General features: G+C 42.3%; 2 protein-coding genes across 2 annotated transcripts; both read right to left on the bottom strand.

The window, feature by feature from the left end:
* Positions 1-7,512: 7,512 nt before the first annotated feature.
* On the bottom strand, positions 7,513-15,885 carry herpud2 (HERPUD family member 2). The gene is made up of 9 exons (XM_044034562.1): positions 15,776-15,885; positions 13,999-14,379; positions 13,524-13,601; positions 12,707-12,820; positions 11,559-11,734; positions 10,284-10,409; positions 9,589-9,924; positions 9,352-9,466; positions 7,513-8,423 (listed from the first exon to the last, which is right to left on the bottom strand). Exons 2-9 carry the CDS (start codon positions 14,143-14,145, stop codon positions 8,193-8,195), a joined length of 1,323 nt encoding a protein of 440 aa, XP_043890497.1. The 5' UTR covers positions 14,146-14,379; positions 15,776-15,885; the 3' UTR covers positions 7,513-8,192.
* An 862-nt stretch (positions 15,886-16,747) lies between these two features.
* pkdc (protein kinase-like domain containing) lies at positions 16,748-19,470 on the bottom strand. The gene is made up of 3 exons (XM_044033357.1): positions 19,289-19,470; positions 18,104-18,491; positions 16,748-17,405 (listed from the first exon to the last, which is right to left on the bottom strand). The coding sequence occupies exons 2-3, from the start codon at positions 18,472-18,474 to the stop codon at positions 16,814-16,816; spliced, it is 963 nt and encodes a 320-aa protein (XP_043889292.1). The 5' UTR covers positions 18,475-18,491; positions 19,289-19,470; the 3' UTR covers positions 16,748-16,813.
* Positions 19,471-24,606: the final 5,136 nt, after the last annotated feature.

The following is a 24,606-nucleotide window of genomic DNA, read 5'->3' as shown; positions in this document are numbered from 1 at the left end:
ACAGTGTGTGCAACATTGTGCATCCACCCCTGTGTGCACGCAGCAAATAATCGGCACAAGCACAAATGTTTGAACACAACGCGGCGTGCACTGTGACGCCCCTGTCCCTGCAGCGGTGTGACCACACACTGTGAAGGTTTTCCTTCACTGCTGGACACTAAATAGGAGGAGGCGTGTCGTTAGGCAGATGCACGGCACCTGGTCCGGTTCTCCTGTTTTGCATCCACAGCATTTGGTTTTGCTTGGATTTTGATTGTGTGCTTTATTTAGTTTAGATTTCCTTTATTTTTAAAAAAAATAAATAAATGTACAAATACAATTTGAACTCATGCATTGAGAGCAGAGACACTTTCATTTGACGTGTTTTAGCAGGAGAAGCAGCATGGATCCCAAAACTGGGGAAGCGAACAGTAACTTCATCAAATCATCAATTTGATTATTTATTTATTATCACCTGCCCAATGGCCCATTCTTTTACTTTCTTTAATTTCCAAAAATGTGAAAGAATAAAAAGGTTAAGAATGACAAACCAAAGTCCTACATGAGTGAAACCACCTTGGATACATTACTTACAATGTAATTGATAAGAGAAGTCTGATGTTTTTACATTTACATTTCAGGCATTTTATTGGAGCAACAGAGGATTATGAGCTTTAATATTATGGGCCAGCGCGGCGCTGGACGAAAAAAATAAAATGTGAAACCCGGAGTAGTTAGAAACCTAATCCTGGTTAGCGCTGAATCACTCGCACGTTCTGTCTCAATCGGGGGGAAAAAGAGGATCGAGGACAGAGAAAGAAATAAAAAAGCATCTCCCATATCTGCACTATTGACTCGACCACATGAAGTAAACACCGAGCATGAACACAGACGCAGTCGTCTATCACCGGGACCATCACCCGCCACCACAGACCAACTGACGGATCGATGGCTGGACGTTAGTCACCGTTTCACCAGGAAGAAGGCCCCACTTCTGCCCTGATAAGAATCGGTTACATCCTTTGAGAATAAATAAATAAACAAATAAATAACATCCATTGCGGCTCTGATTGGATTAAAGTGAGAGGGGAAGGGCAAGACAAGCCACTGTGAGCTATGGCCTCACAAATTGGAGCTAACAGTCGGGCCAGAGAGTCCATTTTGGGGCATAATTTACACGGTGAGGAGCATGAGCTGAATCTAATGTCATTTCCATCAATTTTGCATTTTGGCCCTCCCCCTTCCCTCCGGCTTTTAGCGGTCGTTTGAATCGTCTGGCGGAGGACAGTCGTCGAGCATTACAATGTCAGAGACGACGTTTAGCACAGCAGCCGAGTGAGAGGTGCTTCTTTACGGCGTGGTGACTGGCTGCGGCGCGGCAGAGTGTACCCATCCATGCACCGTCTTGCAAATGGCTAAGAATATGCTAAACAGGGTAAGCGCACAGAATTGCCCCAGACAAGCCGCTTAATGGATGTTTTATCTGCAGGTCAAGAGTCTCATCAGCTGCAATCTCCCCTGACAAGACGTGCCAAGTCAAATTTAGCGATAAAGCGCTTTTAACAAACAGGCCACAAAGTGCTTCAGGGTGGACAAAGGACACGGTTCCGTGGTGAAATGTGAAACCTGTTGGCAAACAATGGGAAATCGTTTTAGAGGAAATACACCTTGAAAGGACAAATGGAGACGTCAGTGCTCTGTGACGGAGTTCAGGCTGAATTCACGTCCTGCCCCCAAAATCTTTGGTTTTCTGGCGGTGATAGCCGTTGGAAATGTTTTAATAACACAGTTACGAGGTGACCTACGAACCAGAAACAGTCCTACATTTAAAGGTGACATAGAATGCTTGTATCACACATATATGTTAGTTATGGAGGTCTACTTACATATATGAACTTGTTTTCATGGTTAAAAACCTCCTAATCGCTGCAAACGAGCCGATCAAAATATCTCCTCACCGACGCTCTCGTCAGCCGCGCTGTTTCAGACCAAAACCACACCCCTAGAACGTGGACTGTGTTGTGATTGGCCAGCCAACGAGAGCTTTCACACTGTCCTGTGATTGGCCAGGTACCTGGAAGTGACGTAATAGATAGGCCAGCTCTCGGATACACAGCTCCCCCTCTGGCACGGTGGATGCTCTGCATCTCAGCAGCTACAACGAGAGTAGTTCTTCTTCTTCTGCGGTTGAATGTACGCAACCGGATGTGCCCGGACTAGTGCCCGCACCAGGAGGCGCTACGGTGGTGAGAGGAGTGGTGAGGTATACTGATGACATCATCAACATACGGAAGTGCCCAGGAAAACAATAAAACCCTATTTTCTGAGCAGTGGCTGAACTGTTTGTTCTGAAACTTTAGGGTTTCATAAACGAGGTAACGACGCAGATACACACACAAACGCAGCGTTAATTGGAGCTTCCGGTCTATGTGGCCTTTAAGTACAATACTGAAGGAGCATTTCCCTTATTTGACTGCTGTAGTCGCTATGGTTACTCGGACTTAAAACAGAACTTTGCAAGTCCTTAAGGAGCTCCATATTCTACTGCTTTTTCCTCGCGGTAGTAAAAACTCTTGGCCGCAAATCTTCGAGACAAATCTTGTCTCGGTGAATCTGCCTATGTTTTTTTTTTTTATAGTATCGGCATTTTATCCACACAGAAACTGCGCTTTGGGAGACCTGAGTGGGAAAGTCTCAAAAAGCCAACCTTGTGTTTTCATGTAGAGAATCAATGTGCTACGATGATGTCATAAGCCCATCTGGAGTTAACTTTCATTTTCTTTCTTTCCTTCGTCGCTCTGACTTTATTCATTCTGTCTCTTGTTTCTGTGACAAAGAGATAGATTGTTTAAGTTTAGTTCCATATCCGTGTGGATAGAGCCTAAAATACCCTTTTCTTATACTTGGATATAGAATTATTTATTGTGAAACATAGTTACAAGACGCAGACGCCCCCTTGTGGCACTTTACGACTATGTTCGTGAAGTAGGCAGCAGTTAGAAACTTGCTTTTCATGTGACACTTGAGAAACAGCTCCAGAGATTTTCTGTTACAGATGCTATAGGGATGCTCAACACTTTAAGAGAAGGTGCTTTGAATTTTGGAGATGCTTTCTGCCAGTGGTTAAATCCGTTGCTGGTAAATGTTGGCTCGAAATGAAATCTGTGCCCTTCCAGCCATGAATACTGATCCATCCAACGTTTGTTAAAACTTCTCTGCTGATTCCCAAATGGCCGTGAGGGGTATTTTTGAGCCCTATTGAGGATGGTTGCTGATATCACCTGCAGCACAAACCGGAACGTTAGCATCCGCAATGGAAACCGCAGCCACCGGCGGCGACTCTCCTTTGTCTTCATGCCCCGGATTGTCTTGTTCCTGGGGCTCTGTGACCATTTGGGTGTATTTTACTTTGTATTTGGTGTATTTTAAAGTGTATTACACTTTACTTTGCTAAATTTCCAAAACTCGCTATCAAAAACAAGGTGCGTTAAGGTCACCAGAAGGTCACCTGTTTGGGCCTCATGTTTTTTTAGATTACAATAATGTAGAAGACTATTCAAACCTGACATTAAAATATAAATATATTATATAAATAAATCACAGACATTTCTTGGGGCGGGTGCTATGGCTATTATAGGGGGAGCTACAGCACCACCTAGCTCCTCTAAAAACGGTACATCATCCCATCTGTCCTTCCTTTCTTCCTTCCTTCCTTCCTTCCTTGCATTGTCACACATGACAAAGCAGAACACATTTGAGAAGCCGGCATCAGTTAATGACTAGTGTTTATTACGTTATTATCAGGCGATAAACTCTGTGGCAACACGGTGGCACAAAATGGGTTAAAAGGGTTATTTTTACTCTAAAATGATAATAGACTGATGGAAACAATCAATTTCTCTTCAACATTTTACATAATTAACAAACAATTATTAAGCCCTACTATTATTTTTGCCACCTACACCTTTCCTGTGTATTCTTGATACTCTTGTTTCCAGTTTCCTCACTGTGACCACGGCTATACATGCGGCGCGACGCCATAAATCACCCCACTGCATCCCGTCCTCACAGGTGTCACGCGCGCTATCTGTCCCCGCTGTCTTTTCTCTCCTCATAACAAACTCGGTCCATCTCCTCGCCGTCCTCTGTGGCAGGTGTCCAGCCCAACTGTCGCGGCCGCAAAGACAACGAGGCCTGATAGCAGGGAAGCGGGAGCGGGCTGGCTGCATAACAAGGACTTATTATGATGATGAAATGTACTACAAGGGCCCAAACACCCTCTTAAAGAAATCTCTCCTCATGATAAGAGGAGTCTAACCCTCGCCCCAGAGCTGCGGGGAGAAATTGAGGGGACGTTGGGGGGGGGTATGGGCACCCTAACCTGATTGGATCGGTGGCTCGGAGGGGGCGCGTAACGAAATCAAATGGCCGTCAAGCTGCTGTCATGCATAATTAATTGGGCCTTCTACGACCAACTACACAAAAATCCATGGTCATTTGATTAGGGGGTTTTGGAGGACTCTCTGAAGTGCATCGCTGTCTGAGCCGCTTCCCCGCTCACCTCTCTATCTGTGAGGACAGTGTCGGAGCGGCGTTACCCCGCCCATTCAAACGCCGTAACATCCAATGGGGACTAAAAACTCAGACTTTCAAGAAGTTCCCCCACAAAAAAAGTCAAGGACAAGTTGACTCTGGGACTGTTAGTGGTATTTACTGACAGTCGTGCAGATGCAACCTTGAGTTCTCGGCGGGTGAAGTCACTGAAACTCGGTGTACCGCGTCACTGTCCTTCACAACGACACCTCCCTCCCTGATTTGCTCCACCCAAGCTGTGCAGGGGCCATTGTGTTGTTTGTATATTAACCCTTGTATGCATGACCTACCAATACCTACACTCTTCCATGAGTAGGATCAATGCGTTTTTGCAATAAACTTAAGAAATTTTGGTTAAAGACGATGATTTTCATTATATTGTGGTCAACAACAGAGTGATTTATACTTACTTTATACCCTTTATACTGACAGTCACAGTTCCTAGGAGACGCTTGGGGTCATTTTTGACCCTCGCTTATGGAAAAGTGGGGTAGTGATACAAAAACTGCAATTTCTGCAAACAGCCACATCTTTTATGAAGGAATACCCGGAATATGAAAATATAAAACAGTTTAATTTCAAAGATTTTATAGTGTTAACACGGGTTATGCATCTAAGGGTTATGACTAGCAAGACAATGGCCCAAATCCCATTTCTAAATTTGCCCTGAGGGGTAAGTGGTTAAAAATGAATTATACAGGATTTTAACCAGGTCAATGGTGGTGGTCTTTTAGCAGAAAACCAGCCTTGCAAGATCATGGCATTGGCGGCCAACCCTAAATCAGAGGTCTCTTCATGCACTGAGGAAATTTGCACTTCCTCAGTGTTTGCAATTGTTATAAAGGCGTTAGCTCAATGAAAGATGTCTGTTGCTGGTTTGTTTTCGGTGGGTCAATGGCTGTTCTTCCGTCGGTGTGGACATCGCTCCACGCCTCGCGTTCGTCTGCTCCATTCGTCTGCTCCTCCGCCAGGAGGGGGTGAAGTGAGTGGTGAGTTTTTACTCCGTAGAGAAAAGGCGAAATACCGATCAGGCACGCAAAAGTTCCGTCTTTAAGAACGTCATAAGTCGTCACTTAACAATGTTTTGCAGGAGATTCAACACTGTCATTGTCAAACAGAACGCCACTGCCAGTTGTTACAGCGCTATCATGGAGTAATAACAGATAACCTGAATCCAGAGTACACAAGCAAATGTCTCCAAGGGCCGGACCATTGTTTCGGTATGTATAGGAGACGAGCGTACACGTGGACGTGCAAAATGGAGGGGCAAAGGGTGAAATGGGCGTGGGCCTAATGTCGTATTCACACCAGCTCTTCTAATTCCAATCCTAGTTTGTATGCTCGGAAAGTCCGGTTGGTTTGGGTCAGGTGTGAATGCGCAACCGAACCGAATGCGCACTTGAAGTGAACCGAATGCTGGAAGCAGACCACAACGCAGGGCATTGTGGGTAAACACAACTACAAATACGCGCGTGTACAACGATAGGCCGGGAGAAACGTCTGAGTCCGTTGTTGATAGGATTTAATGCAGCTCCATGTTTTGCTCTGATTTGGCGGAAACAGAAGTTGTCCTGCATTAAAACAGCGGACCAGCGGGTTTTCTTGTTCATCGTTGTCTCGTCTTCTCCTTCAGTAATACACGCTCAGCGCCGCCGCAGGTGAGGAGGGGAACACGTTATTCAAAAGGTTTGTTTCGTTTCACTAAAGTGTGAAAGTGTGAAAGCAAATTCAACCCCCGATTGAACCGAGTCCCCAATCGCACCGAGTCTAGCGGAGACTATTAGGTGTGAATACGACTTTAATCTGTGTGTTCTGTCCCAGCACTTCTCACAAGATGCCGGTACTCTGGATTCAGGTTATCTTTCCAATTAATTGTGGGCCAGAATAATCCTTTCCCGGGATGCAGGTGTTTTTAATTGTTTCAAATATTCAAAATTGTTCACTTCTATGTTTAGTTATATCAGTCTTAGTATAAATAATACATTTATACTCACGTCTTACCACATTTGTGTCCTGGGGCAGGGTTTCTTAAAGGATTCCCTGCTCCAACACACCTGAATCAAATAAATGGGTCGTCATCAGGCGTTGGCAGAGCTTACTGACCATTTGAATCAGGTGTGCAGGAGCAGAGAAACATCTAAAACATGCAGGAGTGGATCCTACAGGATCAGGACTGAGAAACCCTGTCCTGGAGGACGGCATAATAACAGGACACCAACTAAAATGGACTGTGTGCTTGAGGTTTAAATCGATGTCAAGGATAACCTAAATATAAAATTGGCAAAAAAAAAATGTTAACCAGGTTCACTGTTTAGTTGTTTTTAAATGGACTAAATATTAACATAAATTGTTTTGCGTTAAATTTAGAGTTATTCATTAAATAATACCCACAGACATGCATATGAATAACGCGTAAAGAGTAAGATTGAAGCTCATTTTGGAGGCTTTCAAAAATCAAAGCTCTTTTGGCTTTGGCGTATAAGCTATGACTAATATAAAATTAACTTGTATGCCTAATAACATACAAGTCCACTGGCCAAGTAACTCTTTAACTTTTAATATGTGGTTATTATACAAATACTGCTATAAATGTTATTATTTTTATTCCTATTACTAAAAAGGCTTAAGGCTTCATTTGGAATATAAGTTGCAATATAGATCGTTATAAAATACAGAGATGATAGCCACGTATACAGAAAATACTGGTGTCTTTAGAGCCAATCGTACATAACATACAACAATTATGATTATCTAATTCTGTAAAGAATAAAACGAGGCACCCTCACTGACCACGCATGGTCAGAACACTGTCAGTCCAAGGCGCTCTCTGAGACTCTGTGACAATTGTGTGTGAATGCCGCCACCTGCAGGACATAAGAAAAACTGCAGACTTCGGCACAGAAAGGGAAAAAAAAACAGCAGACAAAAGTCAAACTGCAGCAAGATTTTTTTTATTGAAAAAGCATATACATATATATATATATATATGTTCAGGAATTACAGATGCATATACTTACATGTGTACATACATTAAGTGAGAAAACAATGTGCTTCAGCAGCCGCACAGTCCATATGCACATCGGGTGCATACATTAAAGTGTCTTCAGGGATATAGTTTCCATGGTTTAGACACGTCTCTGAAGGGAAATTCCCGTTTTTTTTTTGTTTTTTTCCCACAAACTAACGTCACATGTCTCATTTGAAAGGTTTAAGAAGTGTGACTTTATCACTGCTTTGAATGGAAGACATCTCACTCCAGCAAGTCACTATATTCACTATCAAAAAAACATAATTGCTGAAGCATTTACTCCAATAACATAACATACCATGACATTTCTTCTATAAATGTTCATCTGCTCCCCCTGAAACACCTCACACCACTTCTGTATTTTAAACAACAACATTTCTAACCGCCTCGTCGCGGTCCCGTTTGTTGGCAGCATGTTGACGGTTTGTAGCCGAGTAGCTCGGGTCGAATCTTCTGGCTTAAAAACTGTTCTTTTGAATCAGTTTCCAAGAGATAGTTGTTAAGATAAATGGGGGTGGTTAGGACAGTGAAGAGGAAGGTGGGAATTGCTTTAGAGTGACACCTGCTGGTAAAAGGAGGAGGGGGGGTCTACCTAGTTTGCCGGGTGAGGTCGTCCCTCTGGGATGAGCGAGGTGAAGAAGGTGCTGAGGAAGGACCACGCGGTGGTGAGGATGTTGGGCTCAGGCAGAGCAGCAGCAGCAGCAGCATCATCAGCAGCAGCAGCAGCAGCAGCATCAGTATCAGCAGCAGTCTGGTCCTCAGGGCCTCCACCTCCTTCCTCACTACTGTCATCATCCTCTATCCCCTCATCCATCAAACGTTCCTGACACACATAGGGACACATGGAGCTGTGGTGAGAAGAAATCACCTAACCTTGCAAACTGTGATTGGAATAAAACTGATGACCATCTGATTCTAGCTGCCTGACACACAAGGAATAAAGACTGAATGATTTAATTTTCCAAGACGATTTAATAAAGCCTCGAGGTTTAAAATAAGGTATGAATGTAGACTATTTTCAGATATATTAGATACATCTCAATATATATCATTAGATAACATGTCATTTAGCAGACGCTTTTATCCAAAGCGACTTACAGTAAGTGCATTTCAACATTTGGGTACAAACAAGAGCTAGAAGTAAGTAAGTGCTTCAAGTAAGCCAAACTATAAAGTGCTAGTCATAAGTGTGATGTACAAGTAAGTGGGTTTTTTTTTGTCGTCGTCATCGTCTTAGTCGAGGTAGAGTCGAAAGATGTGTTTTTAGTCGGTGGTGGAAGATGTGGAGGCTTTCTGCTGTCCGTATGTCGATGGGGAGCTCGTTCCACCATCTGGGAGCCAGGACAGTGACCAGATATATAAATATAAATATGGGCACAGGCTCATGGAACGAGAATTCTAAAATACTAAACAAAATAACCTAAAAATGCAGTAACATCTGCATTCTAGCCGTTTAGAATTTGTATTAAACACACACAGCTGTTACCCTTCGTTTTCGATGGTGTCACGTGTAATTCTTTCCTAATGCTTAATAAGCATGTGTACGAAAAAGAGAAACCGCTCATAAATATGGTCAAATTCTACTGTAAAACAAGGAGGCGTTGTAGAAGAGTTCTTGTATCGATATCACGTCTTTGAATCAATACTTAATACGATAGCGTTGGCAAATGCCTCAATATCAGTAGCGCGAAAGCTTTGAAAACCAGGAAAATATCATGAATTTGTAGTTTGATCGACATTGTGCGTCTCACCATTTCCTGTATGTCCTGACGTCTCTCTGCTTCCTCCTGAGGAGGCGCGGCCTGTTCTCCTCCTCCGAGGTTCTGCTGCTGATCCAGTCTGAAGGGAAACCAACCGGCTTGGTGCCTTAAAAAAAACAAAAAAAAAACACACAATCACAAATGTAGACACGTGTGTCCAAACGGTCGCACACTGGGCGTAAAGCTCTCAAACTCACAATGCAGGGACCACATATCTCATTTACTCACAGATATACAAGGAGCATGGCGCCGATCACCATGACAAAGCGGCTAAAGGAGGAGTAGAAGTAGACAATGCTGAGGAGGACGCCAGCACGAGACAAGGTATATAACCAGTCCAGCCAATCGCGGTTCAGCTCGTCGTCGTTTAACACAGCGCCGCCCTGTGCGTTCATCTGGATGTTGGGGTTGGCCGGCGGGTTGTCTGGTAGAGGGTTGGGCGCCGGGTTCGGCCCCAGCGGCGGCTGCACGGCTTCGTTGGGCCGGGCGGCCTGGTGGGGGGAGGGTGAGGGAGAGGGGGGAGGCGGGGCGCTGGGAGGCTGAGACGCGGCGACTGCTGCTTGGCTGAAGAGAAGAGGTGAAGAAGAGAAGGGACAGGGGGAAAGGCATATTAATAAGAAAACACGGTGGAGGACGCTGCAGTGTCAAAACAAAAGGATTTTACAAGTTTGATTATGATTTTAAACTCTGAATATATACTTTAAGGTTAAGTTACTTTTAGTTTAGTACCTGGTACCATGCTAGTGGAAACGCTACTTAAACTGTGCCGTGGTGTGGCGAAGCGAAATACGCCAATAGTTTCTTCATATACACTTGGATACTAAGCGTGAAGCAGCTGGTTGTCTATATGCAACTAGACCACCTGGATGATATCTACACCGTACAGTTCTTCACCACAGTGCTAAAACCATTTTAAGACTTACTATTGCATGTAGTAATGGCGTGCGTACATCTGCTGCCACCACAGCATCTGCATGGGCATGTACATGGGGTGGGGGGGCATGTTGGCGGGAAGGCCGCCTTGCAAAGGGACCTGAGCTCCATCCGGCCTGTAGGAGAATGACACGAACTAATGGCATCAACATTTCCTGACATTCCCATTACAGGTACAGCAGATATTTCTAGCATCATGTAAATGAAGTAGGGATGCACCGATTGATCGGCCAGTGACCGGAATTGGCCGATTTTCACATGACTGACCGGTCAAATGCACTTGTGCGCGACATGTGCATTTTCCACACGGCAGCTTTATTCTACAATATTCACATCGACCATACCGAAGACGTAGACAGTACAACCAGCACCAACTCATTACCGAGCTTTCCTTCTTGGGGATGTCCATGGAGCAGGAAGCATGGTGAACGAGGCGGCTCTGCCAGGCTATATTATTTTATTTTTATTTGTTATTTATTCATTGTTTTAATACCATTACCTGGCTCTTACATCTGTTTTCATACAGAAGTTTACTTTTCCAAAAATGCTTTTTAAGTTGAAAAGAATGGTTATTCCATAACACTGCACTTTAAGATGTGTGCACCTTATGTTAGTCTTGAGGAATTTATCCGTTAACCTGTTCCATTTCTTTTAACAGAGATTACATGACTGAAAGTCGGTTGTATTTCTATGTTAGAATGTTATATTAAAGAAAAGATAGAAAATAAATCTGTGCTGTAAAGTGGTTTTAAAAAATGTAATTGGAATCGGCTAAAATCTGTATCGGCAGGTCAAACTCCATGAATAACCGGGAATCGGAATTGGCCCAATAAATGGCAATCGCTGCATCCCTAATATGAAGTGATCTGGCCTTAGACTTTACATAGATGTAGTCTTTGGGTTTGAAAAGTGAAGCCCAGGAAATAGGACAGGGGAAGCAGTTAGCCCCCAGAGGGTGACTCAGCTGTATTTGAATGGAAGTCTACTGGAGTTAATGGCCTCAATCCGTGGTTTCAGGAGAATAGACAATAAATGATGGCACACTGTGAAAGTAAAGATTATAACAAAAAAAGGTTGGACAATAAATGCAATAGAAAACAAACTGTGGATTGACCTGAAAAGAATACACACTTTTTCCAGCAATACTGCTTAGTGAAATATATTTGACACTACAGTCTTCAGGTTTTTTCAGGAAACTGAAAGAGTAATAAAAAAGCCTTGTATATCGTGTATATTTTTGTGTGAATTGTGGCATTAGAGCTTACCACTGGGCGACACCAGGGGGACTCTGAGGGTTGTACGGGGTGAAGCTGCCGCGATATCTCAGCCCGTCAGGACTTCCAGGGACAGAAGGGGTATAAGAGGAGGAGGAGGAGGATGCTGGCTGACTGTCCTGATTTGGTGTGGTGGCCGAAGAGGAGGAGCTGGCACTGTCTGAACCCTGAGACAAACACATCAATGGTCACCATTCATGAAGTAATCAATCAATTTGTGATTTTTGTTTTTGTATAGGTGTATTGAGAGTGTAGGAAAGGGACTATGCAGTCCCTAAGTTAGGAGTACATCATAGAGACCTACATCCAAAATACTCCCTTTCCACCATGAAAACACCAGGACTGCTATTTATTCTGAACGGGTTAAAACTAAGACCTTTGGAAATGACAACACAGCAAATATCAGCTGTGAAAAAACAGCTCCTTTAACACTTACTGCCAATTATAATTACACCTTGTTGTCTATCTAATAAGAAAAATCCCTCCTATGACTTTGCTCGATTGTTTCTCATTAGAAATCCTTTCTGAAACTAAGATAACAGCTAAAGAGGAGAGAATCAACTTCCTGTTCACACTGGTGTGTTCATATTCGGTGTACTAGAATGGTCATGTCATTTACTCTTTGTTTTACAGGAGTCTTGGCATGGACGCAGATTATTTTTTTATCTAAAATCTTGATCTACTGTCTTCAAATGAAAACATAGTAGTATGCAGGATGCAGCCTTAGATACAGATAGTACAGTGCATGCTCTTCAGGGAGTTGGACTTTGATGAGCACCTGTTTACCCCAATGCGTGCGTTTCCACTAATTCTCTCACATTTTGACGTTGTTACTCTTCTATTTGAGAATGGATTTGTTAATATTTTGATATTCTGTGGAAATGGCTGGAAAAACAAAAAACGACAACTGGAGTTAATTCAAACTTGAAGTTATACGAAGCAATATCTTTCAGAGAAGTTGCAAATGGACATTAATTCAGCCCTAGCTGTGTGTGTAAGCTGTTGGCACTAAATGTGAAGACCTATTTCAAGCAAGTAAACATTTGACTAATATAACGCTTTTCCTCTTGTAATGCATCTGCAACAGGGAATAAACTGTTTGAGGCCTATGTGTGGGAGTGCTGTGCCACTCTACTCACGCTGGAGCCAGAGGCAGGAGAACTGGGATTGGCCATGGAGGGGCTCCGTGGGACGGGCGAGCTGGGGGGACTGTGTGAAGTGCACACCAGGTGCATCATGTGGTATCCGTCCTGCTGCGGGTCGAGAAGATGAGCCAGAGATGTGGGAGAAAGAACAAGCAGAGGATGAAGAGGAAGAGAGGAAAGGGATATTTATGAGAGAGAGAGAGAGAGAGAGAGAAAGCGAAAGAGAGAGGATTAGTGTGAGAAAAAAAAACAGATTTCAGAGACAAAGCTCAGGCTTTGTTGATCGTAGATCAACTATTGTTTCCCAGGCAGCCTGTTCCAGTCTCCCAGCAGTTGCACACATTCAGGGACACACACTAGGCTTTCTGTGGTCTCACACGCACGCACGCATGCGTTGTAGTTGGGTGTAGTTTCAAGTTACCATGAAACTAGATCCTCATTTGCTTAATTTACTGTCACATGCACAGAAATGACTGTAACATGAAATATACCAGCAAGCTCATGTTTTCACAGTGAAGGAAAACCACACATTTTCACTTCCACACTTGTCATGTGAGCACAAAAAGGAGCAGTGACCGAAATATAAGACAAAACAAGAGCTTGATAATTCCTTCTTCTTGTTATTATTGCTGTTATTATTTTTTAAAAGGTTAAATATTGAATCCATTCATGTATATTAATGAACAACAGCTTTTAGTATGTACTAGGAAACTTGTAGGGCAACAAAACTTTATCATATCCATGCGAAAAGTTCCAAGTATGCACAGACACAACAAACAGACTCTGCAGTTATCGCCGCTTATCACCTCACCTTTCTCAGCACCTCTCTGAGCTGCATGTGGTCTTGAAGGAGCCTTCCTGAGTACACCAGCCGCTGGTCTTTAGACAGCTACAACACAAACAACCAAAAATTATATATCTATGTAGACAATTTGAAGCAGCATAAATGTGTATTTATGTACTTATGTACTTAAAACTCAGAAACAGCAACAGAAAAAAAGCATCTGGGTCTGTCAGCCTTTTGCTTTTTGTGTTCAGCTAAGAGACTGATTATTTTAGGCAGAGGTAGCTGTTCCACTGTATAATCCAACACCAGCTTACATCCACACAAGAGTCATTACTTTAGTCATGTGCTAGGAACACACTAAGTCTTCTTCTGAGCAGTGGAATGGATTGAACTGTTTACTTTCAACTTCTTTTCATGTCAATTTTCCTTCATCCAAAGACTAATTACAACCAAAACATCTCCAACAGAGTAAACTATCTATTGTGAGACTTAAACTTACCGGCTTACTGGGGTACACATTGGTGATGTGGCTCTTCAGCCTCTCCACAGTCCAGTTGAGGAAGCAGTTAATGGTCTGGTCTTCATACTTCTGGTTGGGGGCCTTAATGACCAGGGTTACAGGACTATCAACTGCCCCAGGGTCCATGGCTCATATTACTAGAAATGTGGGCTCTGAAGAACCTGAGCTTAGGAGAGCTGCGTTTCACAACTCAGGACTCACTTCCCTCAAATCTTCATTTTGGACATAAAAACAAACCAAAACAACTAAAACTGTCCCTGCTACACCTGGGAAGCTAAACCTCTACAACATCTGCTGCATCTGTAAAGCTGTGGTGGTTTTCCCAGTACATTCACAATCAGTCTTCTGTCTTCTGCGTTTCTATGGGAAAAAAGCAGAAGGAACATGTGTCTCTCACAATGACGACTGGCTTCACGCGCCACCTCATCTTCCTTTCATATGTGTGCAGCAAATCTGAGGTGGACTGCATCATTGTCACTGACTACTTAGGTAATCAGTGACAATGATGCAGGTAACGCAACAGTAATTTATTGAACTGGCTAACCTAGTGCTTTCATGTTCTTCCTTAAAATGAAGGCAGTTGTGGTGTTCCTTCATGTAACTGGTCTATATGTAAGAATATGAAGTGACAGAAACTTTTCTAGAGAAAGAAGGACTTTGATCTGCAATGGGAGGCTTTGAACTGCCGTGATAAATCACTTATTAGAAGAGGAAGATGAAGAGTGTTGGAAATCAAGATCTTTGAACTGTGATTACACCTCTCTGTGGACAACCTGTCAGAAATCATAATAAAAAGTCTGCAGTGTGACTAGTGGGAATACAAAATGTGAAAACATGTTTTTAACTAAACGATGCAAATTTTTGATGGCAGTTTTTACAGGTCCTGATGTGCACGCCAAGTTTGGTGAGGCTCCCAACAGTGCGGGCAAAGAGTAAGATGAAGGGAAAGAAAAGGATGATTTAAAAAACAAAAAAAACAATAACCAGAGCAGATAATACATATCACAATAACTTTTTCTTTAACATCAATGTGATAAAGGTTTCGTATATTCAATGGCTATGCACTTTTAGTGTTTGACAAGTGTTTGTTGTTTTCGGTCTATAATGATGTTTAAAACTACAATTAAACTTTTACCTCTCTGGTATTTCATTTAGATAAATATCAATATTAATTATATGAATATTTATGTGCAGAATATAACATTTTGTATCATAGTCATGGTCTTGGCCATAACAACATTTCCTGATTCCAATTATTGGAAGAACAGAGAAAACTAATAACTTTACAGGAAATCGTTACTAACAGTTCCTCTACACGCATGAGAAAGTCGGTGGGGGGGCGACAGCAGGGTGGGTTTTTGAGTTCACACCTGCGCTGTTACATCATCACAGAAACCTGTCAAAACAGCTAACTTCCTACTAATCGACCCGAGTTAATCTAAACCAGCTCTAACTCAAGTGACTCGCCTGTTCACCAATATAAACCAAATATCCACACACAGCAAAGTACACTGTGTAAACAGTGTTGTTGTTTAAAGGGGTCCGTCCAGCTCTGTTTATATTCTGACCGCTGTCGTAAAGCCAGGCTAGCAGGGTTAGCTCCTAGGCTAGCGGTGGCTTCGCCGACGTTTGCTCGGAGCTCGGGTCCGCAACATCACAAACCGTCTCGGCGGAGATTGACAGCACATTTACAGGCATCTCTGTGGGAACCGCCACCGCCACAGTAACACTCCACTGAGCCTTTCTCTTTCCGTACCTGTTTGTTCCTCCGGCGCCGTCGTGTCTCTTCTTCGTACCAGCCAGCCAGCTAGCTCAGCTCCTCCGTCTTGTTGTTGTAAATGTCGTCGGGTGTGAGAGCGGAAACACGTCATCCTCCTCTTCACAACAGCCGTCAACAAAATAAAATACAATTAAATACAAAACATAAATGAATAAAATAATAATTTATTTATTTACTTTAAGTTTAAGATTGGTTTGAAAACAGTTTGAAAACAACCCCTAATAGACTCTTACCCAAATTCAAATAAATATGCCACACGGTTGGTGTAGTGGTTAGCACTCTGGCCTTTGCAGCAAGAAGACCTGCTTTTGGATGGAGTTATGTTCTCCCTGTGTGTGCACGCAGGTTTTTCTCCGGGTTATCTGGCTTCCTCCCAAAATCCAAAAACATAATATATGCTATTATTATACTATATACTATATAATATAATATAATATATATATTTATAATATGGGTATAATAATATTTCCAATTAAAAATGTGAGTTCTCTGCCATTTTATCAATCAAAAATGCAACATTTCTTTTTTATTTGCAACTTAAAAATCGGCAATTGTTCATCTACCTACTTAGACAAGAACAAGAGTATACTTTACATTTACTGGTAATAAATAATGTCCGATAATAGTCATTTTTAAAAACCATTACAGAACAGATTTTTTTGATTGGTTGAATTTTTTTTTATCATGTATCACATTCCTTTTTTATCTATACTTCATTTAAACTCACCTATACCGCTCACGCCTTTCCCTGTATATAAAGCAGTCTTGGGTTTTTTTTTGCACTAAAACCCATTAGTCATTTTGTTCATTGATTTTCTTTTTTGTCATCTCATTCATATCTTAGCTTTATCATTTTCACACATATTCAAAACAAAATATCAACTAAGTTATTATTATTATTACTATTATTTTTAAATAAACATTTTTTAATATTATTAACAAGAAATGTAAGCAGTCTTTTCAATTTTATTCATCCAGAACATGGTTTGATAAACATGTTTAACTTTAACATGTTTACTTTTTCAGTTTGCCCAGCACCTCCCTGGTCAACTGTTTACTGTAGCAGTTGATCTTCCAGTGCCCTGGCATCCATCCCAGCAACATTCGGTGGAAATCTGTCCATGCAAATGCAAACATCTCCCTCCACTCCCTCTCCAGGGCGGCAAAGTCCACCTCCTTTTTCACGGCTAATTTCAGCTCCGTGAAATAGTAGTCCAGTAAGCTTTGGGCCTTCTTCTCGCACTCTCTTTCGTCCATGCAGCTTCCTAAAAAATACACCACATCTTTCATTCCACAGCCCCCACCGACATACTGAAAGTCTACGGCAGCTACTTTCTGTCCACTCTGGGAAAAACAGAAGTTGGCCAACTTGGCATCTCCATGAACGACAGTCTTAAAACGACATTCGTTGAGAACCCTGTCAATGTCGCCTGCAGCTGCTTTGAGCTCTGCGTCGTCCATGGCCTCCAGCTCATCTGGACGAGTCTCCAGGTGCCAGTAGGTGCCGACAGGCCACAGTCCCTCTGGTTCCACACCCAGGAAGAGAGCGTGGAAGTGGGCAAGCCAGCTGAGGCAAGCCCTCATTTCCCGGTCCTTTACACTGGTTCTACAAGACGAACAAAAAAACATCATTTATCCAGCCCAATATCATGTGTCTCACCTCTTCATGAATTACAACTGCCACTCCTTCACTGGATCTGCATCTGTTTCATTTTCATTCTGTTCTGAAACACTTTGTATTTTTTACATGCTAAAAACACTCAATGCTGATATAGTCATCTTTATTCTGATGTCACTGACACCCACAGTCAAATTAGTGGTGGAGATGAGTTTGCGGTGTTTAAATAAAGGCCAAAAGCTTGAAAAAGCTGGGATTTTTTGATACTGCTCTACAGCTTTATCTGTTAATTAGGACAATAAAAAAAACATCAGCATGTACATATTTATTTAAATTCAGCTATTTTAAAAACCTGAGAGAGTTTATGGCACTACAGTGTTCACGATTTAGTGAGATTTACTGCCATCTAGTGGATAGACTGCAAAGTGCAACAATGTTGTGTTACTTTGTTTTACCCATCACTCAAACATCTAGGTGTATTTTCTTCAGTTTTCTGTTGTTTTATTCATTTTAATTCACGAGGAACATAATTTTTTTTTCCTATTTCCTTCACACTGTCTCAGTTAAAAAAAGAAACACTTATAAACATATAAACACTAACACTATAAACATGAGGTAGAAACAACCGGAGAAATTGCAGGTGTCCCTAATGAAATCAGAGATTTCTCTAGTATTCAGTATCATACCTCCTCCTGTCATATCCAGCAACATCCAGATCCTCCAGCACTATCAGCATCTCGTCTCCATGGGAACAGGCAGCCAGGCAGGCAGGGATGCGACAGTTTGGACTGGTGGAATAGTTCTGGTACCAGTGTGTCTCCACCTGGTAGGATCTGACTTTACGTGTGTGTGACCGGTCTGTGGTCCAACCACACGGGTGCTCAGCCTCCTGTGGAAACTTGACGTGTTTGACGACCACAGAGGGCCGCTCGCAGCCCTCCAGGTGTAACCTCACTATCTCCCCATAACCGCTCCACAGGGACTGGATCTTTGCTCCAACACGCAGGGATGAGGCCCCACACGCCTGCAGGATGAGATCCTGATACTCCTGCTTCATTTTTTTCCAGGTCAATACTGAAGAAAGAGGAGGCACAGAGTCAGTTCCAGACAGGCACCTGCATTCATGACCTTGTTATTTTTGAGGACTATCAATGAGAGAGACCGTCCGAAGGTTTATTTGAAAGCATCTCTCTATTATTTCAAGGAACATCCATCTACCAATGAAAGGTGAAAGGTGTATCGTCTCAGACGGAGGAACGATTGAAGGCAGACTGACTGCTAAATTAATCTGCAATTATTTTTTATAAATTACGTCATCAGGGGCCTGTTTCAGAAAGCAGGTTCAACAAAACCTTAACTCTAGGTTGACCAATTCTGAGATGTCAAACTCTGACTTTTCGGTTTCAGAACAGCTGATCAGCATTAGTTCAATCAACTCAAAGAGTATGTTCACTCTGAGTTAAGCGTGTGGCGTTGGGAATGAAAAAAAGCCATCATCAATGGAGCTCTGATACTACGAATCACCATGGCAACGGGTAAACAAAGAGCTCTCAGCCCCCCTTAATGAGACATGAGCTCCCCTGGAAACATAATTTGTGAGATTTTTTTTTTTTTTGGGGTTGTTTTTGATTGATTTGATTCAGATGTGATGTGAATGAAAAACAGTTTCTCTCATCTTAGGTTCAACTAACTCAGTTTTCACTAAACCTGCTTTCTTAAACAGGCCCCGGTTGTAGACACTGGCTGACATTTTATGGACCAAACAAGTTACTCGATTGAGTGAGAAAAGAAAACAATAGTCGCTAAGCCTCCGTATGCTAACTTCCAGCAAACGGAGACTAGTATGGTGCACATTTGATGTCTTGTCTTACCTTGACCTGACCACCAGAACTTCCCCGCAGATGTTTCAGTGATGTCAAACACAGCGGGATCATCCAGGGGGGAAAAAATAACATGTAGTGAATGTCATTATCCAGAAAGCAGGAAGGACTACCTCGCTCCTCCAGCCCTCCGTGTTGGGTGTTCGCTCTGAGTGACGGAAGTGACGTAGGTGCTCCGTTGATCTGCCGGAGGTGACGTACCATAAGTAACGTAGTTTGCCGAACAGTGCCCCTTGCGTGAAGGAAGATATTAAATATATATATATAAATGAAATAAATATCATGAGCAGCTCCCGTCAGGAGTAGCGTCCAGCGGCAGCCCCGGAGAATAACACCCTGGCGTGACAACCATACGTCGATGTCTCGTCCGCGCTGCTGGCCAATGGAGTCGAACCATGGATGTCGGACGTACGCACTGGCGGCCATCTTGCCACAGTTAGCTCGCTCACCCATGTTGCCAAGTCAGTCCATAATTTGCTCAACTTTCTACCGGTTTTCAAATGGTTTGGTTTGTTATATACGCCCGAGATGTAGTTATGACACAGCATACTTATGAATAATTATGTTATGTTCCAAAAAAAAAATAGAATAATGTTCTAAAATAGGTAAAAGATTTTCCTTATACACCAAGAAATGCTGCATGTTGAAATCTCCACCCTGTACAGAGATGTAGTTATTATGACACTGCATACTTATGAATAATTATAACCATGAACAGAACAGATAGGTGCAAAACCCTGGGTGTAGCTTCAATGTTCACACATGTGTATTCATTCCAGTGTATGAGTGACAGAGTGTTTTTCAAACCACCTCAAATAATGTTGGGCTCTTAGACTACTAACACCATCATAGACCTTTCTGGGTACCACCAAGATAAAGGATTTAATATAACAAGCCATATGATGCTCTCATTAGTTTGCAAATGCAAATACTAACAACATCAGACATGAAGTCCATTGGCAGGTTGTCTTCCGCTCTTCTAGAAGTGGTTGTGCTTCTTGTTGCCACCGACTAAAATAAACATAAGTAAAGAATTTTTGAGTGTTTAAAATGTGCTGTTTTAAAATACATTATATAACTTGCAGAAACAAAAAAGGTGTGACATTTAATCACTTATTTATATTGATATATCAATCTTATACACCTTAAATTAATGATACACATACCTTTTGAAGATGAGCTGGAAAGTTGAAAATGGTTGGCACAACACCATCTTTAAGACGGACAGTCTGTCCCGTCCTGTCAAAGTCCTCCTGAAGTGCTTGCTGTGGAGCAGTGTCCTGTCAGAGGCAGCATAACTGGCCCTGGGTGGGTTCCCACTTCCTCCTCCTCTCTCCGGTTTAGGGAAACCTTAAAAACGTGAGAAAAGGACACAAATAAAAACCTAAATTATCATATTTTGGGGTAATTAGCCTATATGTATGTATGCATGCATGTATGTACTTTAAGAATAAGATAGCCACACTAAAAGCCATAAAAAGGTGTCCAAAAGAAACATTGTGATTGTGTAAGCATATTCTAAAAAGCCTTGTGTCAACAACAATCTTGCCAGTCAGAGCCAGTCAATAGTAGCCAATAGTGTGAGTGATGGGTAAAACAGTCTGCAGTCTAACCACTAGATGGCAGTAAATCTCACTAAATCGCGAACACTATAGTGCAATAAACTCTGTCAGGTTGTCAAAACAGCTGAATTTACATTTACATATTGTGAAAGAAATTCTGGAGTCATCAGTGTTCAGTGAATGATCTCTTTACTTCATGCATAAAGGAGAGACCCTGTCACCAAGAAGGTCTGAATGTTCTCTCTCGTTTCTCAAGAAGGCTCTACCATTTATACAGAAACATCAAAGTAAAACAAAAACAGACACAAGAAATAACGTTTATGACCCCATTAGATGTTACCTAATGTTTACGACGACTAACAGATACCATTATGTGGAACCCTTACGTTGACCCTTCCTTATCATACACTTTCCCCAGCCTCCATTCACAGCTTGACTGTTAGTAGATAGTTATCTTAACCACTACAGGAAACAGAGGAAAGACTGGTTATTTCCCACAATATTTACATGCTGAGGACGGGTTTAATTTGGGACTAATTTGACTGTGGGTGTCAGTGACATCAGAATAAAGAGGACTATATCAGCATTGAATATTACTGGAACAGAATGAAAATGAAACAGATGCAGATCGAGTGAAGGAGTGGCAGTCGTAATCTGATCTTTCATTTTCATTTGTTCTCCATTTAAAGTCAAGCTCAACAATTTTTCTATGGCCAACACAAAGCCGATTTCTGAGAAAATTGTGCAGCCGATGACCAACAATTGATACAGATACCTTTGGCCCATATATTTATCAGATTTTCCTTTTTTTCTCCCTCCATCTGACAATATAACACTTTAAGGAATACAAATAACACAAAAAAATTGCGTTGCTCCTGTTTCCAGTTATTAGACAACACTAATAATCTGTCTCTCCAATCCGCATTTGTGTCTGCACTTCTGTGTAATCTATAAATACATGAAACAGGTCATCATGACACTGAGAAATATAAATATAAAAAGGTTTTGGTAACTAAGCATCAGCTATCAAGTGAACAAAAATTCATCATTTTTAATAATTAGCAGATAAATAGATGATAACGCAGAGCTCAAAGCAGCTGCAGGCGACATTGACAGGGTTCTCAACGAATGTCGTTTTAAGACTGTCGTTCATGGAGATTCCAAGTTGGCCAACTTCTGTTTTTCCCAGAGTGGACAGGAAGTAGCTGCCGTAGACTTTCAGTATGCCGGTGGGGGCTGTGGAATGAAAGATGTGGTGTATTTTTTAGGAAGCTGCATGGACGAAAGAGAGTGCGAGAAGAAGGCCCAAAGCTTACTGTACTACTATTTCACCAAGCTGAAATTACCCATGAAAAAGGAGGTGGACTTTGCCGCCCTGGAGAGGGAGTGGAGGGAGATGTTTGCATTTGCATGGACAGATTTCCACCAAATGCTGCTGGGATGGATGCCAGGGCACTGGAAGATCAACTGCTACAGTAAACAGTTGACCAGGGAGGTGCTGGGCAAACTGAAAAAGTAAACACAACCAACCAAAAACGTCAATTAGCAGACGTGCGAGCGTGGAAAGTCAGACAGCTGGGGCCTGCAATTAAAATATCCAGGATATCTCAAAAGCGAGTCTTACCATAGGTTGAACTCATCCTGGCTTAGTCCTCAGTAATTTATCCTGGTATCACAGATTTACTGTTGCAGAAATGGAAAAGACCTGTGTCACCAAGCAAAAAACAGCTCATAATGGAAACTTGTGAAGAGATTAAACACTTGAGACGTAAAACATACGATACATTCGCTTTTAATAAGATCGTAGAAAAAGTCTGGCTGAACGGTGGATGGACCGAATGCATAAGTATGCCCAACATAAATACTGTTGTGGGAACTTTTGTGAGTGAGATGAAGCACGAGAACTGAGTCGGATGAATACAAGTAAGTTGATTTAATCTGAGTTGCAACCAGAGGAGCACAGTTTACAGAGTCGAAGAGTCTGCAAAGTGAACAACACTGAGCAGAGAGAAACAAGGCGTATATAAACATGTCTTAAGCAGTATGTGTACGTGATATAGAAGAACAGGATGTTCGTCAGATAGAGTAGTTGTCTGATATGATGCCAATAAGCTGTTGTGAAAAACTAGCAGATATCAGTAGTGAACAGGGAGTTTCTTGGGTGGACAGGGACCTTGAGATAAAATGGGAAACTCATAATTGCCCGCTACACCTCGTGTGACCCAAGAAACAACTATCCACTGAACCTTGTGTGACCTAAAGAAACGTCTGTGTGCATGTAATATGCCATTACATTTCCCCCCTTTTTATCCTTAAGGATAAACGAGGAAGAGAAAAACAACCAATAAAACACAATCAACAATAGAATCACCAAAATATGCACACACAATATAACACAACAAATCCCAGATGACAATCAAATAGGAGAAAAGAACAGTATTCAAAAACTTCAGACTGACCATTCCAACTGGTTTACGATCAGTCAGAACAGAATACAATTCAGTGGAAAAGCTTAAGGTTAAAGTTGCAAGCTGTTTTTGTGGATGAAAGCATCCTGTGTAAGGTTCAGTTTTTGTGTATATCTATGTGTCATAGCGTTTTTAGCATTCTAGGGGTGAAAAATAAAAACGGTGAAATGGTGTAACACGTTTAGGGTGTGGTGTGGTGTAGGTCTTCTTGCGCCCACGAAGGTGACACAGAAACTACGTCTGCACGCCACTTGTTGTCTTCTTTCTTCGGGCCCTTGGTCGCCTGTGTGCCTGTTGCGAACGCAAAGTCTTACTTAGCAGCCTCCGGAGTTTGTAGTTTTCCAGGAGAACCAGCAGGGGGTGCTGGAACCTTTCTGCAGTGGCTGGTGTGGATCCAGGTAGCCCGCTCAGTGACCTTCACAGCAGTGTGGGTTGTCAGCAGGATCTGGAACGGACCTTGTCACCTCCTGTTCCTCCACGACTTCCTCCTGACCACAAAGTCACCTGGTTCGAGCTGGTGCAGGGGACCACTGGCTGGAACAGGGAGGGCTGCGATCACCTGTTTCTTTACATCAGAGAGCTGTTTGGATGGATTGGTACAGTAGGTTAGTGTGTTGTGCTCACAAAGAGCTGTTGATGGGGGTGGAGATCGGGGAGTTTCCACACCTACAGAAGGAGGAGTTGCAAAAGGAATCTCAAAGGGGCTTAAGTTAGTTCTGTTTCGTTTTCACATTCTCATATACATAAGCACTAGAGGAAGTGCTTTTGTCCATGGAAGACCTGTGTCTTCACAACACTTGGCCAGCTTGTTCTTTAGTGTTCCATTCTCCCTCTCTACTACACCTCCACTAGCTGGGTGGTAGGCACAGTGTGTTCTCAGGTTAATGCCTAAGTATAGGCTCAGTTCAGTGATAGCTGAATTAACAAAATGGCTACCATTATCACTGGAGATTTTAGCTGGAATTCCCCATCTGGGAATGATTTCAGTAAGAAGGGCTTTAGCTACTACTGAGGCAGATTGTTTTGAGGCTGGGAACACTTCAACCCATTTGCTCCACATGTCTACCATCACTAAACAATGAGACTTTCCTTCTGATGGAGTTAGTTCTACAAAATCCATCATGACATGCTCAAAAGGTCGAGTTGGTTGAGGATGAGCAGCTTGTTGGGAAGGTTGGATTGCCCTGCCTACATTGTGAGTAGCACAGATAACACAGGCTTGGCAGTGTTTTTGAGCATAGGCAGAAAACCCTTTTGTGAACCAAAATGTATTAATCAT

This window comes from Solea senegalensis, linkage group LG9 (assembly GCF_019176455.1).
Source record: "Solea senegalensis isolate Sse05_10M linkage group LG9, IFAPA_SoseM_1, whole genome shotgun sequence".
NCBI classification, from domain to species: domain Eukaryota; kingdom Metazoa; phylum Chordata; class Actinopteri; order Pleuronectiformes; family Soleidae; genus Solea; species Solea senegalensis.
The sequence above is the reverse complement of the archived record's forward strand: the minus strand, read 5'-3'. Positions and strand labels throughout refer to the sequence as shown.

Excerpts from the sequence above, each read along its gene's own strand:
- pkdc (XM_044033357.1), bottom strand. The coding sequence starts at position 18,474 with ATGAAGCAGGAGTATCAGGATCTCATCCTGCAGGCGTGTGGGGCCTCA. Across the intron at positions 17,406-18,103 it reads GCTGGATATGACAGGAGGAG|AACCAGTGTAAAGGACCGGG; the intron begins GTATGATACTGA and ends TTCGTCTTGTAG.
- herpud2 (XM_044034562.1), bottom strand. The coding sequence starts at position 14,145 with ATGGACCCTGGGGCAGTTGATAGTCCTGTAACCCTGGTCATTAAGGCC. Across the intron at positions 11,735-12,706 it reads CTCCTGCCTCTGGCTCCAGC|GGTTCAGACAGTGCCAGCTC; the intron begins GTGAGTAGAGTG and ends TGTTTGTCTCAG. Across the intron at positions 9,925-10,283 it reads CGCCATTACTACATGCAATA|CCAAGCAGCAGTCGCCGCGT; the intron begins GTAAGTCTTAAA and ends TCTTCTCTTCAG.